This window comes from Podarcis filfolensis (assembly GCF_964270895.1).
Source record: "Podarcis filfolensis genome assembly, chromosome: 10".
NCBI classification, from domain to species: Eukaryota; Metazoa; Chordata; class Lepidosauria; order Squamata; family Lacertidae; genus Podarcis; species Podarcis filfolensis.
In genome coordinates, this window is record NC_139612.1 from 42,847,612 (window position 1) to 42,868,041 (window position 20,430).

The 20,430-nt window shown below is 43.1% G+C and overlaps 1 protein-coding gene across 1 annotated transcript; it reads right to left on the bottom strand.

Annotated features, from left to right (window-relative positions):
* Positions 1 to 4,622: 4,622 nt before the first annotated feature.
* Positions 4,623 to 16,437, bottom strand: LOC310743519 (uncharacterized protein). The gene is made up of 5 exons (XM_083573873.1): positions 16,399 to 16,437; positions 9,870 to 9,911; positions 8,344 to 8,480; positions 7,101 to 7,230; positions 4,623 to 4,937 (listed from the first exon to the last, which is right to left on the bottom strand). The coding sequence occupies exons 3-5, from the start codon at positions 8,468 to 8,470 to the stop codon at positions 4,712 to 4,714; spliced, it is 483 nt and encodes a 160-aa protein (XP_083429999.1). The 5' UTR covers positions 8,471 to 8,480; positions 9,870 to 9,911; positions 16,399 to 16,437; the 3' UTR covers positions 4,623 to 4,711.
* Positions 16,438 to 20,430: the final 3,993 nt, after the last annotated feature.

The window sequence follows — 20,430 nt, forward strand, 5'->3', positions numbered from 1 at the left end:
AGAGTGGCTTCAGAGGTTACAAAGAAATTACACAGAAAGCCTGAGCAAGAATTAGCATGGAACCAAGTTTAGTGTGCAACCATGTTAGCATGAGGTGGTGGTAACAGCATGCCTGAATGCATATCACTGCCTGTGTGTACGTGGTTAGAAGGTGGTACAGGGCCCCTGAGCCCAGATCTTTTGTACTAGGCATGCCCCAAATTTCCTGCCCCTTTCCCTTTTAAAAACTTTTTTTGTTGTTTTTTTTTTAAAAAACCTTTAATATGAGACCCCAGCCACGTGCCATCTTTCTTTGCCCAGAGACAACTGTACATATTCATATTCATATATGCAAAGATCATACAAATTTGTGCCATGGGCCTCTGCTGCAAGTACACTGCTGGCGACTGTGTCACACATTGTGGCAAATGCATGGTGAGAACCAGTGGCCAGTTCTGGCTCCTTCATTCATGAATGTTTCTTGGGGCAGGTGTGGGATGTAAGATGAGCAGTCAAGCACAACACTTCCCATTTGCTCAGAGTGGACACAGGGGGATGTTACTCCAACCAGGAGGACTTCCTGCCACACCTGGTCTGGAGCATCCTCCCCCTGTGTGTGACCAGGTAGATGTGAGACCCCATAAAAGGGCTGGTCACGCAGCCATCTTCCTCTTGATGCCATGCTCTCTTGACTCTTGACACCATTTTTTCTCTTGATGTTGTTTTGCTGTCTGCTGGCTCTCAGCCAGCAGCACATGAACTCCATCCCCATATGGGATGAACTCAAACTCTCTTCTGTAACTTCCAGCTAAAGCCTGCCTTCAGGGAACCTACTGTGAACTGAATGTGAGTAAACTTCTTATTACTTTTAAGAGAAGACTGTTGTGTCTTTATTCTTTTTAAGAGGGATTAAAGGGCAATTTACTAGGAACAAACCCAATCTGGACAAGTCAGATTGGATTGCTTAAGTGAAGAGATTCAAACGAATCTACCAACTAGCTTCCTGCAATATACTGGGGAATGTACTCTGCTACTGACTCACTAGCGTGAGTGAGAAAGGATAATACAGTGGTACCTTGGGTTAAGAACTTAATTTGTTCTGGGGGTCTGTTCTTAACCTGAAACTGTTCTTAACCTGAGGTACCACTTTAGCCCACCGCCGCGCTGCCAGAGCATGATTTCTGTTCTCATCCTGAAGCAAAGTTCTAACCTGAGGTACTATTTCTGGGTTAGCCAAGTCTGTAACCTGAAGTGTCTGTAACCTGAAGTGTCTGTAACCTGAAGCATCTGTAACCTGAGGATATAATCAATATATCCTCTCCTACTATCCACAACATTCCCACAAATATATGCAAATACCATGCAAATTTGTGCCATGGGCCTCTGCTGCAAGCACACTGCTGGGGACTGTGTCACACATTGTGGCAAATTCATGGTGGTGACCAGTGGCCAGTTCTGACTCCTTCATGCATGAATGTTTCATATGTCAGGCAGGTATTTGTTGAGTATATACAAGCACACATGCCCTTTCAGTGTACATTAAAAACATTTTTGCATGCATATCTTAAGGGCATGATGTATGAATCCACGTCCAATAATCACATGTACAGTATAGTGGTCTGGGGTCATGAGGGGTTGAAGGATCCCTGTCTCCTAGAGCTGCCCAAGCAGCATGAAAGGTGAGGTTTTTAACCACTGAGATGAGGAGCCAATTGGGAGTGAAAGGAGATGAGTCAGCCGCTGAGGACTGGCTCCTAGGGTCACTCTGGAGAAGGCACTTGGGAAGAACACCAAGCTAAGCATTTGGGAACACTGAAAACTCAAGGTTATGCCATTTCAAGAGAAAGGTGTGAAAGTTCCATTACCTGCAATGGAACTTCAAGAACAGCACAATTTAAGTCACCCCAAAAGAAGATATCAGAGCATTCTAATTCATTTGCCTGTGTATGTGCACAGAAATAATAGTTTTGGCAACACAGCAGAGATCTGCATTGATCCATTGCAATGCATCTCTAATTGCTATTGTATAATTATAAGATTATTGTGTAATTTTAGGAGATTGTATAATCTTGGAATATTGAACATACTGTATAGCTATTTAGTTCTACTAAAATCTAGTTGTCCCTTTTCACTTCCACGCCCCTATAATCTCGGCTGCTGGACATGTTTACTAAAAATCTGAAAAGATTTAATTGTGAAATTTCCCCACCAATAAACACGAACACAGGAAGTTGGCCCATAATACCAAGTCATACTGTTGCTCCATCTGAGTTCAGTGTTGTTGACACCCACATTTACTGGCAATGGATCTGTAGATAACCCCAAAACAGAGGTCTTTCATAGCCCTTCAAGGAGATGCCAGAGATCGAACCTGGAACCTTTTGCGTGTGATCCATTTGTTCTGTCACTGAGCTGCAGCCTTTCCCGCCACCCCATAGAAAGGAATTATGGTATTATAACAAGCAAGGTATCACTTGAAATATGGGGCAACTACAACGAATACACCATTGAGTTTAGCAAAGGTTGCACAAAGTCCTTGGAACAAAATTCTGATTCAAAGACATCCAGTCTCCCTCTCCTGGTTTTCTCATTTCCTCTCCCAGTTTCCTCCCACATCGGTCAGCCAGCATTCAAGCATGCTGAGCATGCTCAGTTCACATTGGGTTGTTTCAGGGTGGAGGTGCGACACCGGTGCCGAATCTCAGCTACATCTAATACAACAGGAGTGGGGAGCTATTGCAGCCAAACGGCCTTATGGGCAATTTCTGGGGACCTGTGATTGGTTGGGCCTGAAGTGAGTGGGGCAAAATAAGTCACCTACATTCCAGCCACTCAGAAGGCAGAGGTTTCTGCACACTCTTAATTTCTCCCTCCTCTTTTCAGGCAAGCAACGGGCATCGTGACACTTTAAGGACCCATTCCAGCCAAGCGGAAGCACTTGAGGAGGACACAAAGCAAAACCGATGAGGGGTGGGGCCTGGGGAACACCTTGAAGACCAGACAGAGAGGTCTGGAGGCCATATTTGGTCCCTGGGCTTGAGGTTCCCCACTCTTGTAATACATTATTTTGTTTCTCCTGTGGGCAACCAGATGCCAATGGGAAGTCTACAAGCATGACATGGCTCCAGAAACACCCACCCACCAATTCATTCTTCCAAGCAGAAGTTATTCTGAGGGATACTGCTTCTGATTCTGGGGGTAGTGCAGAGCCATAATGACTAGTAGCCATTGGTGACTTTAGTCTCCCACGCCCCAGGGCATACAGTGGTACCTCAGGTTAAGTACTTAATTCGTTCTGGAGGTCCGTTCTTAACCTGAAACTGTTCTTAACCTGAAGCACCACTTTAGCTAATGGGGCCTCCCGCCACTGCCGCGTGATTTCTGTTCTCATCCTGAAGCAAAGTTCTTAACCCGAGGTACAATATCTGGGTTAGCGGAGTCTGTAACCTGAAGTGTATGTAACCTGAAGCGTATGTAACCCGAGGTACCACTGTATATCCATGGGAAGTGGTTTAGTTTGTGCTACACATATGAAATGAGTGAATTCACAATCTTTTCACAGGCACATTGGCTACAATTTATTGGGTTTCAAGGTCTTTAGAGAGAGAACATCTTTTTTATATTAATGCATACATCGGATTGGCTCCAAGAAGATGGAGTGGCAAAAGCTGAAGTTTCTAAGGGTGAAGTCATGGAGGAAGTTGAAGGCCTGATGAGTTTCACTGAGAGTTGAGTGGGAGCTGTCAGTGGGTTGAAAGATGATGACAATTATATACATAGGCTGGAGAAGGCAACTGTGTATCTAGGTTGCAAAATCATTAATAGGATTTTTAAAAGGAGTTCAGGGAGAGGATGGTGATTTCCTTTTGTATGTCTGCCTTTCTTTCAGCACCTACTAAAGAAAGAACCATACTGTGAATTTCACAAGTCTTTTGAGAGAATATAAAACATAAAAGTTTAGTCCAAAAAAGAAGCAAAAAGCATGCAAGAGATGCTAGGAGAGGAAACTGTTAAACTTTTTTTTTGTTTGGATTGTACTATGCATACAAGACAACTCTCTGTATCATTATGTTTGTACTTTTCATTTCATACTGGATCATTTCAAATGGAAGCTTCATAATCCTTAACCAGAAATGCTCAGACTGTCTGAAAACTACCTCTCCCAAACACCCTCTTCAAATCTAATTCTGAAGTAAGAAAGCTCAAATTGTGTGCTCAGAAATAAGCCTTTTCTTTCAGGCAAGGAACTGAAGGACATTATTTATACATAGGAGTTTTAGGGATTTGTAGGCTGTAGGAAGCCACAGCCACAGCCAAAGGGGAAAGGGAGTGGGCAACATTTTGACCTCCAGATGTTGCTAAATTGCCACTCTCACCATCCCTGGTCATTGGTCATGTTTGCTGGGGCTGATGGGACTTGTAATTTCCATGCCTGCTTTAGACAAAGATCCTTCTGCAGATACTAGGCTGATCTGCAACTGCATGCATGCTACTACCTACCAAACACTTATTGGGCGTCACATGTACTGCTCAACTTTGAGTGTACACAGATTGTAGACATCTTGCACGTAACGTGCAAACACCCTTTATGACTGCCATTCATGGGGAAGAGAGAGAAACCTTCAGTAATAATATTGTACACATTTTCTTTTAGTCAAAACTTTCTTTTATTGAGCTTTCTGATGAGGACCTCTGGAATAGAGATTGAGCAAAATTTCATCTTGGAGAAGAGCTAATTCCACTGAAGATGCCTTCTCATGTACCTCCTCCTCCTTTGCTGAAGCGGTACCCTCCTCAGATGGATGCTGCCAAGCCTCTGGCTCCGTTGGGCCTTGTAGCGGATGGGGAAGAGGGTCCTGCTCATGATACCGAGACGCTCGTTCAGCTCTGCCAGCCTCTTCTTCATGGAAAGTACTTGCTTCAGGAGATTGTCAATTGCTTCAGAGACAGGCCGGAGGCTGCCGGTCAAAGAAGATCAATATTAAGAATGTATACAGATCAGGATTATTATGGCAGTTCACTGCCAGTTTTGCTCAGTACGACTCAACACAATTCAGTCAGCACAGTTCAGAAGCCTGTATGTGTGGCACAACTGTTGTGATGATAAATAATCAGCGTGGTCGGAGGCTGCCACTGATAGGAGGTGATCAAAGCCTTTTGCAGTGTTAGTGCTAACAATGATTCCTCCCCAGGGACCCATCAAATCTCATGCCTACTGGACCTAGCCCAGCCTTACTCATTTTTGCAATAGGACCCATTGAAATTAAGGGCACACCACACATTAAGTGCCTTCAGCTGCAATATGTACTTAAAACATGAGATGAGTATGCAGAAATATTTTAAGTCCTGTCGGACTTTTTTTTAAGGCTGTAAGGCTGCAATCTGATATGCCCTTACCCAGGAGCAGATCCCATTGAGATCAGTGGGACTTCTGAGTAGACATATTGTGACTTGACCATAAGACGGGGGCTTGAGGCTTGCTCTGCCAGGTCGCAATGCTTAGGATGAGGCACACTAACAGTTGTGTTAAGGCATCATCAAGCAAACTGTTAAAACGCTGCAGAAAATAGTATATACCAGCACAAATAATTAGATCTAGCAGCTTCGTCTGACCAAGTTTGAGAAATCCACTTCAAGGCTTGGATAGATGGTGGTGATTCTTCAATTAAATACCCTAAAAGTAGTAATTATTTATATAGCGTTGTTTGCAAGGTGGTTATATGAAAACTAACACTCATCCTGTTTATACATTTTCCTGTTGGTCATTCATTCACACACACCCCTCTTTTGAATACATTTCCCCCATCACTTTCCAAACTGCAAAAAATCCAGTTCTTCTTTAAAGTTGATGTGTTGCACTTGGGTGGCAGCCTGGAGGCAACCTGAGTGGAGATTTGACTCAAGGACATTTTGGAACACAGCGCTCTTAGGCTGCAATCATTCATTACCTCAGAGTAATTCCAATGGGACTTATATCTGAGTCCTGCTGTTAACCACTAGCCTCTTAAAGGGCAGGCCTAGGGATGTCTACTCTGCATCAGCAGTAAGTCTGAGTTCGGAGGACTTTCCTCCTTGCTATGGGTATAAGCCACCTATGAACACAGATGCAAACAGAAACTGCTGCTAAAAACATTTATGATCTAACAGAAACATTATTCAGTGTAATCATTGGAAAAAATATTAGCACCAACATTTATTATATATTTATGTTGGCATTTCTTCCCATATAAACAGCCCATTAGGGACATTTGAACAGTTAACTACCACTCACGCTAAGTTTTACACTCACTTTTAAGAGCATGTTGTCCACATGGGAGTCTTTCACGCTCACAGCTGGTGCCATAACTGATTCAAAATATAAGCAAGCAGATCCGAAACATTCTGGTATCCCCATTAAAACCCACTTTTTATTGTTTCTGCCAAATATAAGTAGGGTTAATTTTACTAACTGCTTTGTTGAAAATGGGATGGGATGGGTTTTTAAGGACATTTTGCTCCCCACTCTCCCCACCAAGCTCTGCTTCAACTTTCGCCATCCTATCTGGATGATAAATAAAAGAGAATATTTTTGCCTAAAGGGGAATAGGACCGCCCCCCGCCTTGAATTGCATATCAGTTATTAAACTGAAATGCTTGAAAACTAGCCAGTTTGGACCAATGTATGAAATGTATGAAACATCATACTCATGCTTATTCAGGTATAAATCACAGTGAGTTGGGACTGAGGCTCATGACACCCATACTGTTGTTTAATGCAGATAGCTTTCTGTACCTCCATGAATTTCTATTCCAAGTCACTGCCTTCCCTCACTTTCACCTCCCTCAATCCAGAATTTACCATGCCCTCTCCTTTTCAGAGTATCCCTGGTATAAGAAAAAGTGGGCTCATCACTTTGAGAGTTGGTCTGTATTTATGCTATGGGGTAAAAGAAGTTAGGACAACCCAGGCATATTTCTTCCCTTTCTAGTGACTCTCCATCACTAACAGAGTTTTAAGGCTAAAATCCTAGTTGCTCATCCAATCTTCCCCTTTGGGGTATAAAGAGTTTCAACACTGGGGAATTCTCTGTTCCAGAGAAAGCAGAGTGGAGAAAAGGCGAGTGTTGCTCTTGTATTCTTACCTGGAAAGTTCAGGCAGGAGTGCATCAGGGTGACTCAGCAAAGAGTGCTTCATTTGCCAAAAGATGCTGTTCCCCCACTTCTCCAGTGTGCGCGTAAAACTCTTTATGCCTTGGATATTCACTTTATCTGCTGCAATATCAGAATTCACGTGAGAATGAGGGGAAAGAAAATATTCAGGGAGGGAGAAGCAAGTCATTAATCAGTTATTTTATCTTCCAGTACACCTAAATCTTCATGGATTAAATATCACTATAAATATACACATGTTTGCGTGTAATCCAGAGGTATGTGTCTGTGGGATTGCAGCCAGGTGCACAAAATCTGGCACATTCAGTTCCCGAAGATTGCTTTTTGCTTTTTTCAACACCTGTTTTCTAGTCCTATGAAAATGGAGAAATTCTCAAATTCTCTCCCGAGAGAGGCTCACCCTTCCCATCACTGACAGCTCCCCTGGTGTTCAAAAACCTTCCTAAATGTTGCTCTCACTGCTGCTTATATTATTCTATTAATATTTTGTCTGCTCCTCGCTAATGTTTTAACCCCCACCATTCACGGATTTGTATTTCTATTTTTCTTTAGCTACATCTCTGAACCTAGGTGTGTTTACTTAGAAGTAAATCTCATTGAGGACTGTAGCCCAATGACTTTACTTGTGCAATCACATCCCACAAATAATCATTGCAACTGATACACTATCTGGGGTAGTAAGCGCATTCATCCAAAGATAAAATTCTGTGGTGGAAGCATGTGACTGTACTTCTTCTGCAGGACAGGTGTTGAGATCCCCCCACCCTTCCTTTAGGCAAAACCATAGTACTAAGACTCATTCACAGTCACCAAGTGGCACTTCAGCTCCCAATACCTGCATGTACACAAATACTGTAGCATTGTATATTTGGCTTCCTGTAGTGTGAAGGGTTGCCATACATCCATAATAACCAAGATTTGGTTGTCAGAAACATATCTCAGGGCTGAAATGTCTGGGAAAAAGCTCAACAACTTTTGTGTGTGGATTTTCACTTTTTGAAATATGGCAACCCTACTGGTGAGGAACTCAAGACTGGGCAGGAAACTAGAATTCACACAAGCCTTTATCAGAAACGTTCTTCTTCATATTAAGACGGTGTTATCAGTGCACATGGGCGCCTTGCAGAGTTAGAAAACTAAAAGTGGACAGGCCCCTGCCTTCAAGGAGCTTACAAATAACTCCTGCCTCTGCCTTGGCTTGCTAGCACCTCTTACCTCCTTCTCTGTAATTCCACTCCTGAATGTGATTCTGAAATGCCTTCTGACAGCTGCTGCTGGGCAGGAGGTGGAAGAAAAGGAGAAGTGTCAGGGTGCCAACAATGGGCACAACCAGAGCTTTCATCTTTGTGTTCCTGTTGTAAGAAAAGGATAAAACCTGCTTTGATTTCCTGTTCTTTCAGAATCAGTTTGAATGTGCCAAAATAACACATGGTACAGCCCTCACTAGGCTATATCACTATATACAGCACCAGGTGAGGAAGGCATGTGTTGAACAGCCCTCCGAAGGAACATAGGAACTTGCCTTATACCAAGCCAGCCCATTGGTCCATCTAGCCCAGTACTTTCTATTGTGACTGGCTGCAGCACTCCAGGATTTCAGACAGTGGTCTCTCCCCACCTCACTTGAAGATGCTGGGGATTGACTGTGGGACCTTCTGCATGCAAGGCAGATGCTCTAGCTCTGAGCTATGGTCCTTCCATGTACACTCCCCATCTCTAGAAAAGTAGCCTTATCCTTGACAAGCTAGTTTTCTATGTGCAGAAAAGCAGGGGAGCATTCAAGCCTTCAGTCCTTCCTATACAGCCTGAAGTGCTGCTGTCCAGGCAGGACTGTGGCATGTGCTGTTTCTGCATATTTAAAACAGCCCTCACATAGGGTTGACAGTGAAAGGAAAGAAGCCTTTGAATGATGTGCATCACTCACAGGCCCCAAAAGATTGTAATGGAGTCTAGGCAATCTATTGAGCATTCATCCTGATTTGCTTGCATAAAGTTTACATAGAGGTTAGATCCTATCTGGTTGAGCATTTTTGCCAGGAGATTATATGACTATATGTATCTAACTTACACTCGTCCTGATTTGCTTGTGGGCTACTTATTTTTTGTCCTGTTAATCATGGTTCATTCCACACTTTTCAGTGCATTTCCTTATCAGTTTCTAAAGTGGGAGAAGTCTAATTCTTTTTTTAAAGTGGATTTGTTGTACTAGAGCCACAGAGTGCTTTAATCTGCTTCAGTTGCACAAACCTAAGCGCTCATCCACACTTTCGTTTGTCCCATGATGATGATGATGATGATGATGATGATGATGATGATAATAATAATAATAATAATAATAATAATTGTTATTTATACCCCACCCATGTGGTTTGGCTTCCCCAGACACTCTGGGTGGCTCCCAATAGAATTAAAAGCACAATAGAACACCAAACATTAAAACTTCCCTAAACCTGGCTGCCCTCAGATGTCTTCTAAAAGTCAGATAGTTGTTCTTCTCTTTGACATCTCGTGGGAGGGCGTTCCACAGGTGCCATCACTGAGAAGGCCCTCTGCCTGGTTCCCTGTAACCTCGCTTCAGACTCCCCACTGTCCCTGGGAAAACCTGCTGGCTACTGCTGAATCGGAACAAGGGGCTGTAGCTCAATGGCAGACCACATGCTTGTATGTAGAAAGGCCCCTTACATTGCTGGCATCTCCGGTTAAAAGGGGTCTCTAATAATAGGGCCAGGGAAGACTCCTACCTTGTGACCCTGGAGTGCTGCTCCCTGTTAGAGCAGTTAGTCCTGGGCTAGCAAGACAAGCATGAAGTTAGTTTCCTATGTTAGCACCTTCTGTATGTCAGAGTCTACTTTGCCAAGCAGATCTCCCTTGCTGGACTAGGGCAGCAAAGTATGCAGCCCAGTGAGAAAAAGGTTTTAATTGGCAGTACAGTGGTACCTCGGGTTACAGACACTAATTACAGATGCTTCAGGTTACAGACTCCACTAACCCAGAAATAGTACCTTGGGTTAAGAACTTTGCTTCAGGCTGAGAACAGAAATCGCGTGGCGGCGGCACGGCGGCAGCAGGAGGCCCCATTAGCTAAAGTGGTACCTCAGGTTAAGAACAGTTTCAGGTTAAGAACGGACCTCCAGAAAAAATTAAGTTCTTAACCCGAGGTACCACTGTATTACCGCCTAACAACAAACATGTGCTAACATGCTAAATCTGTTAGGATTAGCATGATGAGTTTAACAGGAGTTTAACGGGCACTTCTCTCCAACTTCATTGCAATATAAATTTCAGAATGACACATCTGCTTGCAGGTGTTGCAAGGAGGGAGGGCCCCCAGAGGGCCAAAGAAACAGTGCACTTGTTGTTGTGTAAATAGTAATGCAAGGGAATCCTGAGCTGCCTGGGGACTGTGTGGGATGGGGAGGGGAAGTTTAACTGCATCTCTCCCTGCCAAGGTCGGACGGAAACGACCTCACCAAAAGGGATCCTTGCCATTTTGGGGGAAGCCTCCACTAGCATGCAAATAGTAGCTTTAAGTCATGGGTGAGCTAAATTAGCCGTCCCCACTTCTCCCAGTCTGGAGGGGGGCCCACCCTGTGGAACACCCTCCCATCAGATGTCAAGGAAATAAACAACTATCTGACTTTCTGTAGGCAGTCCTGTTTAGGGAAGTTTTTAATGTTTGATGTTTTATCACATTATTATTATTATTATTATTATTATTATTATTATTATTATTATTATTATTTTGGGAGCCGCCCAGAGTGGCTGGGGAAACCCAGCCAGATGGTGGGATGTAAATAAATAATAATAAATAAATAATAAATAAATAAATAAATAAATAATATTAGCAGGCTTCCCTTTCAAAAAGCATGCATTCCTCCAATTAACATGGCATTTACTTGGGCCTTAATTTTATCACCCCAAGGAAGTTCGCCTGGTGCCTTCACTATACACCTTTAGGTGCCAGGCAAAAACATTCCTTTTTAACCAGGCCTTTGCCTGACTTGATCGACATCCTATACCCTTTTTAAAATGCTGGCTCTTTGCAGTTTGTTTGTTTTTTTAAAATTGGATTGTTGTTTTTGTTTTGATTTTATGTATTTGATATTTTATGTGAACCGCCCTGAGACCTTCTGGTATAGGGTGGTATAGAAATTAATTAAATAAGTAATAATTAGAGAAGGGCCATCTGCCTTGTATGTATAAAACCCAAGGTTTCATCCATGACACCCCACCAAATAGGGCTGGGAATGTCTCCTGCTCAGTGGCGGTCACTGGGATAGAGTGCTCCCCTGCCCTCCTGCCCCCCATTTTGCTGCTGCTTGGTGGGAGGGAGAGAGGGAGAGGCACTGGTGAGGCTGGTGCTGGCCTTGCCACTCCCAATGCTGGTGACAGGAGGCCAGGTGAGCTGCCCCACTGCCTTGCCAACTGCTGTATGAAATCCTGGAGAGCTGCTGCCAGTCCGTGTAGACAGTCCTGAGCAAGGTGTACTCAGTATACTCTGACTCAGTATAAGACTGCTTCCTGTGTTCCTTGCCTAGACTTGATGGAAATGCCAGAAAATTAGATCCTATCGGATCAAGGTTATTAGATGAATTGGCATAAGGCCGACAAGGCCGTTGACTCTGTTGCGCCTTAAAAATGTTCTTACGACAGAGAAAGTAGGAAGTGGCTGGCAAGCGCCTTATCGTTGAAAGACTTGGAGAAATAAGGCTTCCCCTTTAATTCAAGCTTGGCTAAATACATACTTGTTTACAACAGAAATGAATAGACTGAATTCTTTTTAAAGACAAATGTACGAAAGGGAGAATGCTTGACATGTCTTCTGAGAAGATACAGCTACAATTCATTTTATCCTGGAACAATTTAAATCCTAACTGTCAAGTGGAAAGCCATGTTTTATTGATATGATGAGGGTTTTTGGATTAATCTGTCAGTTCATCACAGCGAAACTGTTTATTTGTTAACTGGAACCTTATATATTGGATTAATCCATCTACAAGTGTCTATTGGCTGAAGAAAAAAACAACCACCATATCCCCCCCCCCCCGTATTATCTGTTTTTCTGCTACAACATTCTGCGTATAAACAACCTTTACATGGAAAATAAAGGAGCCTGAAGTTCAGTTGCTTGGCCTGACTCTTTCCAACAAAAAATGATCCAATAAAAACAGTGCCTCTTAGCATTTCATTCTACTTCCAGTGTTCAGACTCTTGAGTGTCATTGTGTATGTCACCAAAACAGCACCAGCAGCATACAAGGAGATTGCAGCTGTAGGTCTGGGGGGCAACCAAGGTTTGCAGACATACAAATCAATAGGGGAAAAAACAAAGGGAGACCTTAGAACAGCCCAGTGGGGATTAAGTGTTCCATGTTCGTTGAATGCTTATAGAGAGGGAGGGGGTCAGAAAATCAGGGAAAGGGAGAATAGAATTATTATTATTATTATTATTATTATTATTATTATTATTATTATTTATACCCCACCCATCTGGCTGTGTTATGTACTGAAGTTCTCACCCTGGGCCAGCAGGGGGATACTGTAGATAGTTATGCAAATAAGGGATCGAAAGTGACATTCAGTGATTGGATAGTTTTAGAAAATTGTTACAGTTACGTTGTACTGGAGCTCTGTATAAGCAGGCTGACTGAACCCTTCAGTTCAGTTCAGTTCTGGCCTGTGAATAAACAAGAGCTGTTTGAAGAATCGCTGTGTCGTCTGATATGTTCACCCACAACTTAACAGGCTGGGTCCCCCCAGCCTCTCTGGGCGGCTTCCAACAAAACACTAAAATACAATAACCTATTAAACATTAAAAGCTTGAAGAATGAAGTGGCTGGAATCCTGTGGCTCTATGCTGCAAGATTTTGTTGCAGGTCTGATGGGTTTATTTTATGGCCACATTCACAACATGTGTCTAAGGCATTACGATACAATTTTTGCGCTCCTAACAGTTTTGTGCCTGGGGCAATTTCCCCTGTGGCCCCCCTGATGTTAGGCCACTGGCTGTACACAAACTAGACACCGTCAGGTCTGATTCACACAAAAGGGAATGAAAGGAGTTGAGGTAATACAAGCAGAGGCTGGGCCTATGGGAAAACAGTCCTATGACTGATTCACTGTGTGCCCCATTTTGCTTTACAAATGGATGTTTGACCACAGCCTTCCTCGAGTTGGTCAGGAGTTGTGCTAATTTGCTTTTCATTAAACTGGGGAGGATTTTGTTATTGCCTCGAGAGGGCTAAGTCAGTATTGCTGGCCATCATCCATAAGGTTTATATCATGATTAATCAGAATTGCATAGTTTCTCGTTTGAGAAATGACTGACAAAGTAATAAAAAAAATTGGCAGAGACACAGAATTCATGTATTTCAGCTGCTTGGTCTTATGGTAAACCCCTGAGAAAATTCAATTACCCTTCCATTGAAGTATGACCTTCATCTCCTTACAGCCTGGGAACAGCTCCAACCCAGCCACTTGGTACCCTTAGGGATTAGTCGGAGTTGGTTCAAATCTGAGTTCATTTCCATATTTAATGAAATATAGTTTCCTTCTTGTTTTATGTGTGTTAATCATTGTTAGGTTAACACTGCTAAGATTAAAATGATGCACACGAAAAAGACTCCTATCCTATGGCTGTTCAAAAAGAAGTCTAGCTGAATTCAGTTTTTCAATCTTAGTTTTGCAGTCCCCCCTCCCTTTCAAATGTTTTAAGTTTTACAATTTCAAATAAACAGGTTTTACATTACCAAATGGACAACACCACCTCTGCCACCCCAGTGTGGCATGCTTTTCCATCCATGCAATTCTACCCCATATGTATATACTTACCCAGACAAAAGTCCCACTGAGCTCAAGTACATGTGCATAGAATTGCACCTTCAGTCTACACCAGAGATGGGAATCCCGTGACCATGCAGACATTGTGGGACACCAACTCCCATCATCCCCAGCCAGTGTGGCTCAGGACCAATGGGAAAAGTAGTCTTTTCACCACCAACTGAAGATGTATCTGTTCCACCTGGCCTGCACAGGTTAATGAGATGCCTCCTCCATCACTTTATGATTATGTTCTGTGCTGCAGCCGGCTATATTTATGATCATTACAGTAACAGTGGTTTTTGTTGTTGATGTTTTTATTCTGTGTTTTACTGTAGACTGCTTACCAGTCTGAGAATTCTTGTTGAAGGGCAGTTCACAATTATCACCATCATAATTACCCCCTCCTTCTCCTAAACCTACTGTCCCAAATACCTGGTTTTCAGGTAGGCTTGAGCCCCGTGACCTGCTATTCTACAAATTAAGGCACGCAAACTGCACACGTTTCAAAGTGGGGTGTTGGTGTGGGGGTTTTGGACCCATTCCACCCACCCAAAACCACAATTATTCCATACATACAGTTCAGTTCTAGAACTTCAGGCCAAAAGCAGGAAGGATACATATGTGCCCCTCTTTCAGGTAAGTTGCTTTAAGGCCAAGATGATATACATATATTGTCAACGTTAACCCGAGGATTGACACTGAAATTGGTGGCGGCAATATCACAGCATTTTAAACAACAATGTAAAGGTGGATAGGGCTGTATTATTAGACTGTTAAAATAAAATATGCATTTATGCAAGAATATCTTCTCTAGATCCTTGGAACCTGCTTACCACTCTTTCTTTCTTTCTTTGTTTCTCTCTCTCTCTCTCTCTCTCTCTCTCTCTCTCTCTCTCTCTCACACACACACACACACACACACACACACTTTTACTCTCTATGATTTGCTGCAGATTTTTTTTCCTGAAGTACCAGCCGTACCATATTTCACTGGTAATAATATTCTCACTGACTTTCTCTATAAATTCTTATTAATAATTAATCGCTCCCCCTTTCCCCCCTCCAAATAAACAGTCTTTCCTTTTAAAATGAATTCCGTAATGAAAATGTCTGATCAGCCATTCCCAGCAGAGAAGGACCAAAGTATGTAATATCAAAAGGCTGAAACGGCAGCACAAATCTCTGCGGTCAAATAGACCAAAGAGGAGGATGCACCCGCTTTTCAGCAGCCTTGGTCCTATGAGACGAGGTGACTTTGATCTTGCTTCGTTTAGGATATGAAAGGCAGCAATAAATCCCCTCACATCTGGGGATCCAAAACCTGACCTTCTTGATCACAGGTTCTATAAAACATAAACTGTAAAATTTCAAACACAAATCCCAGATGTTGCGTTTTCTGGGTCTCCTGAGACCCGTTCCTCTCCTCCATTTCCCATATTAGCATCCTTTGAATTCCTATTGATTTTGATGTGTAACATTCTTTCCCGCTGGCGAGACAACAGTATTGTTTATAAAACAATGCCATTTCCCTGTGCCTACTGTTTATAATTTAAGACTGGGGACAATTGTTTTGGTTGTGCTTATGTTTTCAGACAGCTGAAGGTAGTGTGACAGACCCCTTATCGCTTGTGGTGGCTGAACTCTTTTGTTATTTGTCCTTCAGACAAGCAGAGCTTGTGTCCATTTCTATCAACCCAGAGCAGGGCAGTGGCTTCCAACAGTCAGAGCATGGACTGATCCAGTGGCCTGGACCAGTTGGGGAGCTGTCCAGCAGAAGCCGGAGTTGGGTTAGGCAAGATTATATGTGGGACTTCTTAGTTGTAACAGCAGCTAAGAGGCAGAGATGAAGAAGTTTCATTTTAAGGCTTGCCTCTTCCTCCCAAGTAAATACACATTGAAATACTTTATTGTACAACTTGTATACAGTGAGATTACACAAGCACCCCACACTCAGCTCTCTTAGTCTTAATTCCCCTCGTTTACTGACGCACACCCACCAAACCCGAAAGTCAGTTGCCCTGTTGTTATCTTTTCATTCAGCCCAATGATAGAAGCTGTTCTTTACCCTGTTGGTGCGACTAATCATGCTTCTATATCTTCTGCCCGAGAGCAGGTGATCAAGAAAGTGCCGGCCAGGGTGTGAATCATCCCTGAGGATTTTCCTCACTCTCCTGAGGAAATTAATGCTTGCCTCTTCCTCTGAAGTAAAGCTGAGGGGCAGCAAACCTTGGGCTGTTGAGTAGACATTCTCATCTCAGGTCTGGGCTTTTGGCATGGGTCTGTCACCACCTCTGCTCCTACTGTGATGCTGCACCAGATATTGGGGAAGGGCCCCATCAGGGTGTATTGGACCCCTCAGTGTCACAGCTTTTGAGGGCCAGGGTGTCACCAAGGGTGGTAGCCTCAGGCTGTCCCTCAAGGGGCATTAGAGACATAGGCTCTAACCTACCTTATACCAAGCCGGAGCGTCTGCCCATCTATCTTGGTATCGTCGGCGGTTAAACCTGGACTTTCTGCAAGCAAAGCATGTGCTCTGCCACTGAGCCACACCTTCTCTCCATGACTCCAGTCTATGCCCTGACCTGTGGGAGGGTGTGTGTGTTTCCTGACACCATGAAAGGTGAACAAATTTCCCCATGTGACTGGCATCCCTTCAAAAGCCAGGTCGCCTTGACATTATTAGGTCACAGGTTTCCCTATGCCTCAGACAGGGAGGCAGACACATGTTCCATGCAAATGCATGCTCTTTTGGCTTTCTGTTGAGCTTACAGTTCTCTTCCCCCTTTCTACCCCATGCTCTGGGCTCTAGAAAGGGCTCTGGCCCCAACCCAAGCTCCCTCAGAATCTGTGCCTCTAGAATCTGTGCCTCTAGATCCAGCCAGCAGGACAGTCCAGTGTTTTGTTCTCTGCGTCTACACTTTACAATCCCTTACCCCTCCCAGCTCTCCTCTCACCACCCCTGCCCATTTTGATCCTCTTTCCCCATCCTGGGTGTCTCTTTCGATGGAGCTTGCCAACCAAGCGTCTTCGGGAGCAGTCGTTTGTTTCTTTCTTTAGCAGGAACATTTAACAGCCTACTCTCAGTCCAAAGAATCCCACCATAGTTTCAAAACAATCACAACTGTATCAGTGAAAAAATGTTTGGGTTTGTTGGTTTGTTTTTAATTAAACCCAGCAGAGCAGCAGAATCAGTCTAAAAACAGAACTGAAGGTTAATTTCAAGATGTCACAGCTGAGGGAAGTGCCTCAGTCATAAGCATGCAAGTGGGTGTGTGGTCTCATGCTGTGACTCCATAGCAATGTTCTCAACTATGCATATAGGCTGCATACACACAGTATCTTTAAAGCACATGCTTCCCCTCAAAGAGTTCTGGGCATTGCAGTTTAGCCCTCATGCAGTTACAGTTCCCAGCAACCCTTAATAAAGTACAGTGCCCAGAATTCTTTGAGGGGAAATCACGTGTTTTGAATGTGCTTTAAAGGTATAGTGTGTACACAGCCATAGACTCTGGAGTATGTAGCGTTTGTACATATATAGGGACTGTGCAAATAAGGGGTTAGTGTGGGGGTTGCCAACTCAGATACCATGGCATCTCCAAAGGTGACCAAAGAAAAAAAAAATAAAAATTCACAAAAGCACTGACTTCATTTCCCTTGATTCTCAACCAATCTTGCCTCATCTACAAGCATCTATTTTATTAATGCAGTGCCTATTGGAAAACAAATGATTTTGCTGCCACTATATTAGAATTTCTCACTGACATAAGTGATAATTACTTCTTCTTCTCCTTCAAGCCATTCCATGGAAACTAGTTAATCCAGTTGGCTCAGGAGAAGGGCTGACTGCCGAAGCAAGAACACGTGAGAACATATCCTGTGGGGGAACTTCTTGAGCCAAATCTTGCTGGAAGGATTCTCATTAGCTCTGCCAAAGTTTGAATCAAGCCCTGCGCTTGTGCTGAAACAGAACAAAACAAAATACGGCTGCAGTGCTAGTCAGCATTCATTCCATGTCTGCTTAAATGAAATGGTGTTCAAATATGGGCCAAGCTAGACACAATGGCAGTAGATCTGTGAGATGAAATATGGATCTGGTGCCATCGCATTGAAAGGTGAGGTCGGCATTGAGTGATGAGGAGTGAATCAGCCCTCCTCCTGCCCAAAGCTGACCTCCATACAGTATGCCTCCATGTTGTGTTGAGTTCCTATGCCAAAAGCGCTAATTCTGAGAGCAAAGCACTTGTGGCGCAGCAGGAAGGTAGGGGGCAGAGGGGGGATGAGTCTGAACTTCACACAGGCTCCTTTGGATCAACAAATCTACCCTCCACCCCTAGGACAGCCACCAGCTTGGAGGGCTTTGAAAGAGGATTGGACAAATTCATGGAGGGTGAGACTAGACGGTGACTAGTCATGATGGCTATGTTCTGGCTCCATGGTTGAAGGCAGTAATGCTTCTGAATATCAGTTGCTGGAAAACACAGGTGGAGAAGGTGCTCTTGTTTCCCAGAGGTATCTGGTTGACCACAATGAGAACAGGATGCTGGACTAGATCGCCCATTGGCCTGATCCAGCAGCCTCCTCTTATGTTTTTATGTTCTTTCTTCCTACTTGATTGGGGAAGTTTTATGTTGAGACATTGTCCTATCTACCAACAGAAAGAATTTGATTCTTTCCTTGACCCAAAAGCCTTGTGTGGTCCTTTCAATGCTTTGAAATCTCCACCTCTGGCACCATCAGGCTCCATCAATGATCCAGCAGATACTTCTATGCACCAAACCTGCCAAGTTCCGCCTAGTCTTGCTTTGGTCCACCAAATTCAAACACGGCTCAACAAATGACATGCCAGATTCTACCAGGCTCCATCCATGACCCAAAGAAGTGAAGTCTCATTGGTTGTCTGAAATATGATGGATAGAAACACACAAGTGGGCTTTCCTGAACACAGGACATAACTGTTATTATTTATTATTATTTGATTTATGTGATTTATATCCCTCCCTTTATCCAAATTTTGGAATGCCCTCCATAGAGAGGCCTGCCTGTCAGTTTTACCACTTGGGTTTTGTCAGACAATTTAAAGGAAGATTTGAGGATGGAATAATGCCCCTTACGTCTGCTGAGCTGTTGGCATTTTTTCTTGCTCTCTGTATTATTTCTACTTAATTGTTTTTCCTTTTTATTGATGTTTTTAATGTTGTCAGCTACTGAGGACCATTTGAAGGAAAAGTGGGACAGAAAAGTTTTCAACAAGCAAATGCTATTTGAAAAATACAAACAAACAGGTGTGACCACCAACATGAATCTCTCCATCTCTTTTAGTCATGAATCCCACCATCCCTAAGAATGTATGGGGAATTTGTCATTCCTATCCTATATCCTCATTTCTCATCCCCTCTCCTCACATGACATTCCTCTTCCATGTGATAAAAAAACAACATCTGCTGCAACTAGACGTGTGTGATGCTCTCAGGTCACCAGGATTCTACACTCTGCAGCCAAATAATGCGCAAATATGTCAGTTCCCAGTTTCAGATTCCTCCCCAATTTTCTCTTCCCTATTTGCTTTCAACATTTCTCCCCAAGGTATTCTATTTCCAATATATTTTATTCCTACATATGACAGAGATAAGCAGAGACATCGCAAAGAGAGATTTTATGTGCATCTGTCTTAAATCCTTACGGCAAAGGGGAAATGTTCACCCCCTCAGTTTTCATCACCACAGAACTCTTACTCTCCCCCCCCAATACAGCTGCAGATATTCAAGGTTATTCTGTCCCATTGCCAAATATGGCCTTCATTTCCGAGAGGCTGCTATCTCCTGCAGCCTGATGAGAACATGGTGTACTTAACACAGGAATGTGAGGAAGTGAGGTCTGCTTTTGCTTGCTTTGACTGCATCTATTGAGTAAAACAATACTGGGCCAGGAATAGTGGGAGTGTTGCTAAGGAAGGTTAAAGACCTTTAACTAGTTTTCAGTTGCTCAGATATTTGTAAACTGCTCTCATACAATTTTGAGCAAAACAGGAGAGCTTGACACACATTTCCAGGTTTTTCCACTGATTTAAAAATTGTGTTTGAATTAGGAGAGATGTGATTCAGATTTCAGTGATTATACGGTAAGTAGCATATTCAGTTGCTTCTGCTGTTAAAACACTGGCTGCTTCTGTACTTTTTTTTCTTTAAAAAAGCAATGCCCTGGTTAAACACTTCCATCCAGACTAACTGAAGAAAGTTGAAAGTGGCAAGAAATTTTTTCCTCTGGAAAATCCTTAGCCCTTTATTACCATATTCCAGAACAATATTACATTATTGTGCTGTATTACGGTATCCTAATACAGACTACTGGTTTAAATTATTGGTACACTGATAGTAAATACAAAAATAAATGTATCTGTGATAGATATATTACTGAGTAACAATGGCTTACCATGCCATTAGCTTACCAAACCTTATGCTGTTATGCTGTTATAAACAGTTAA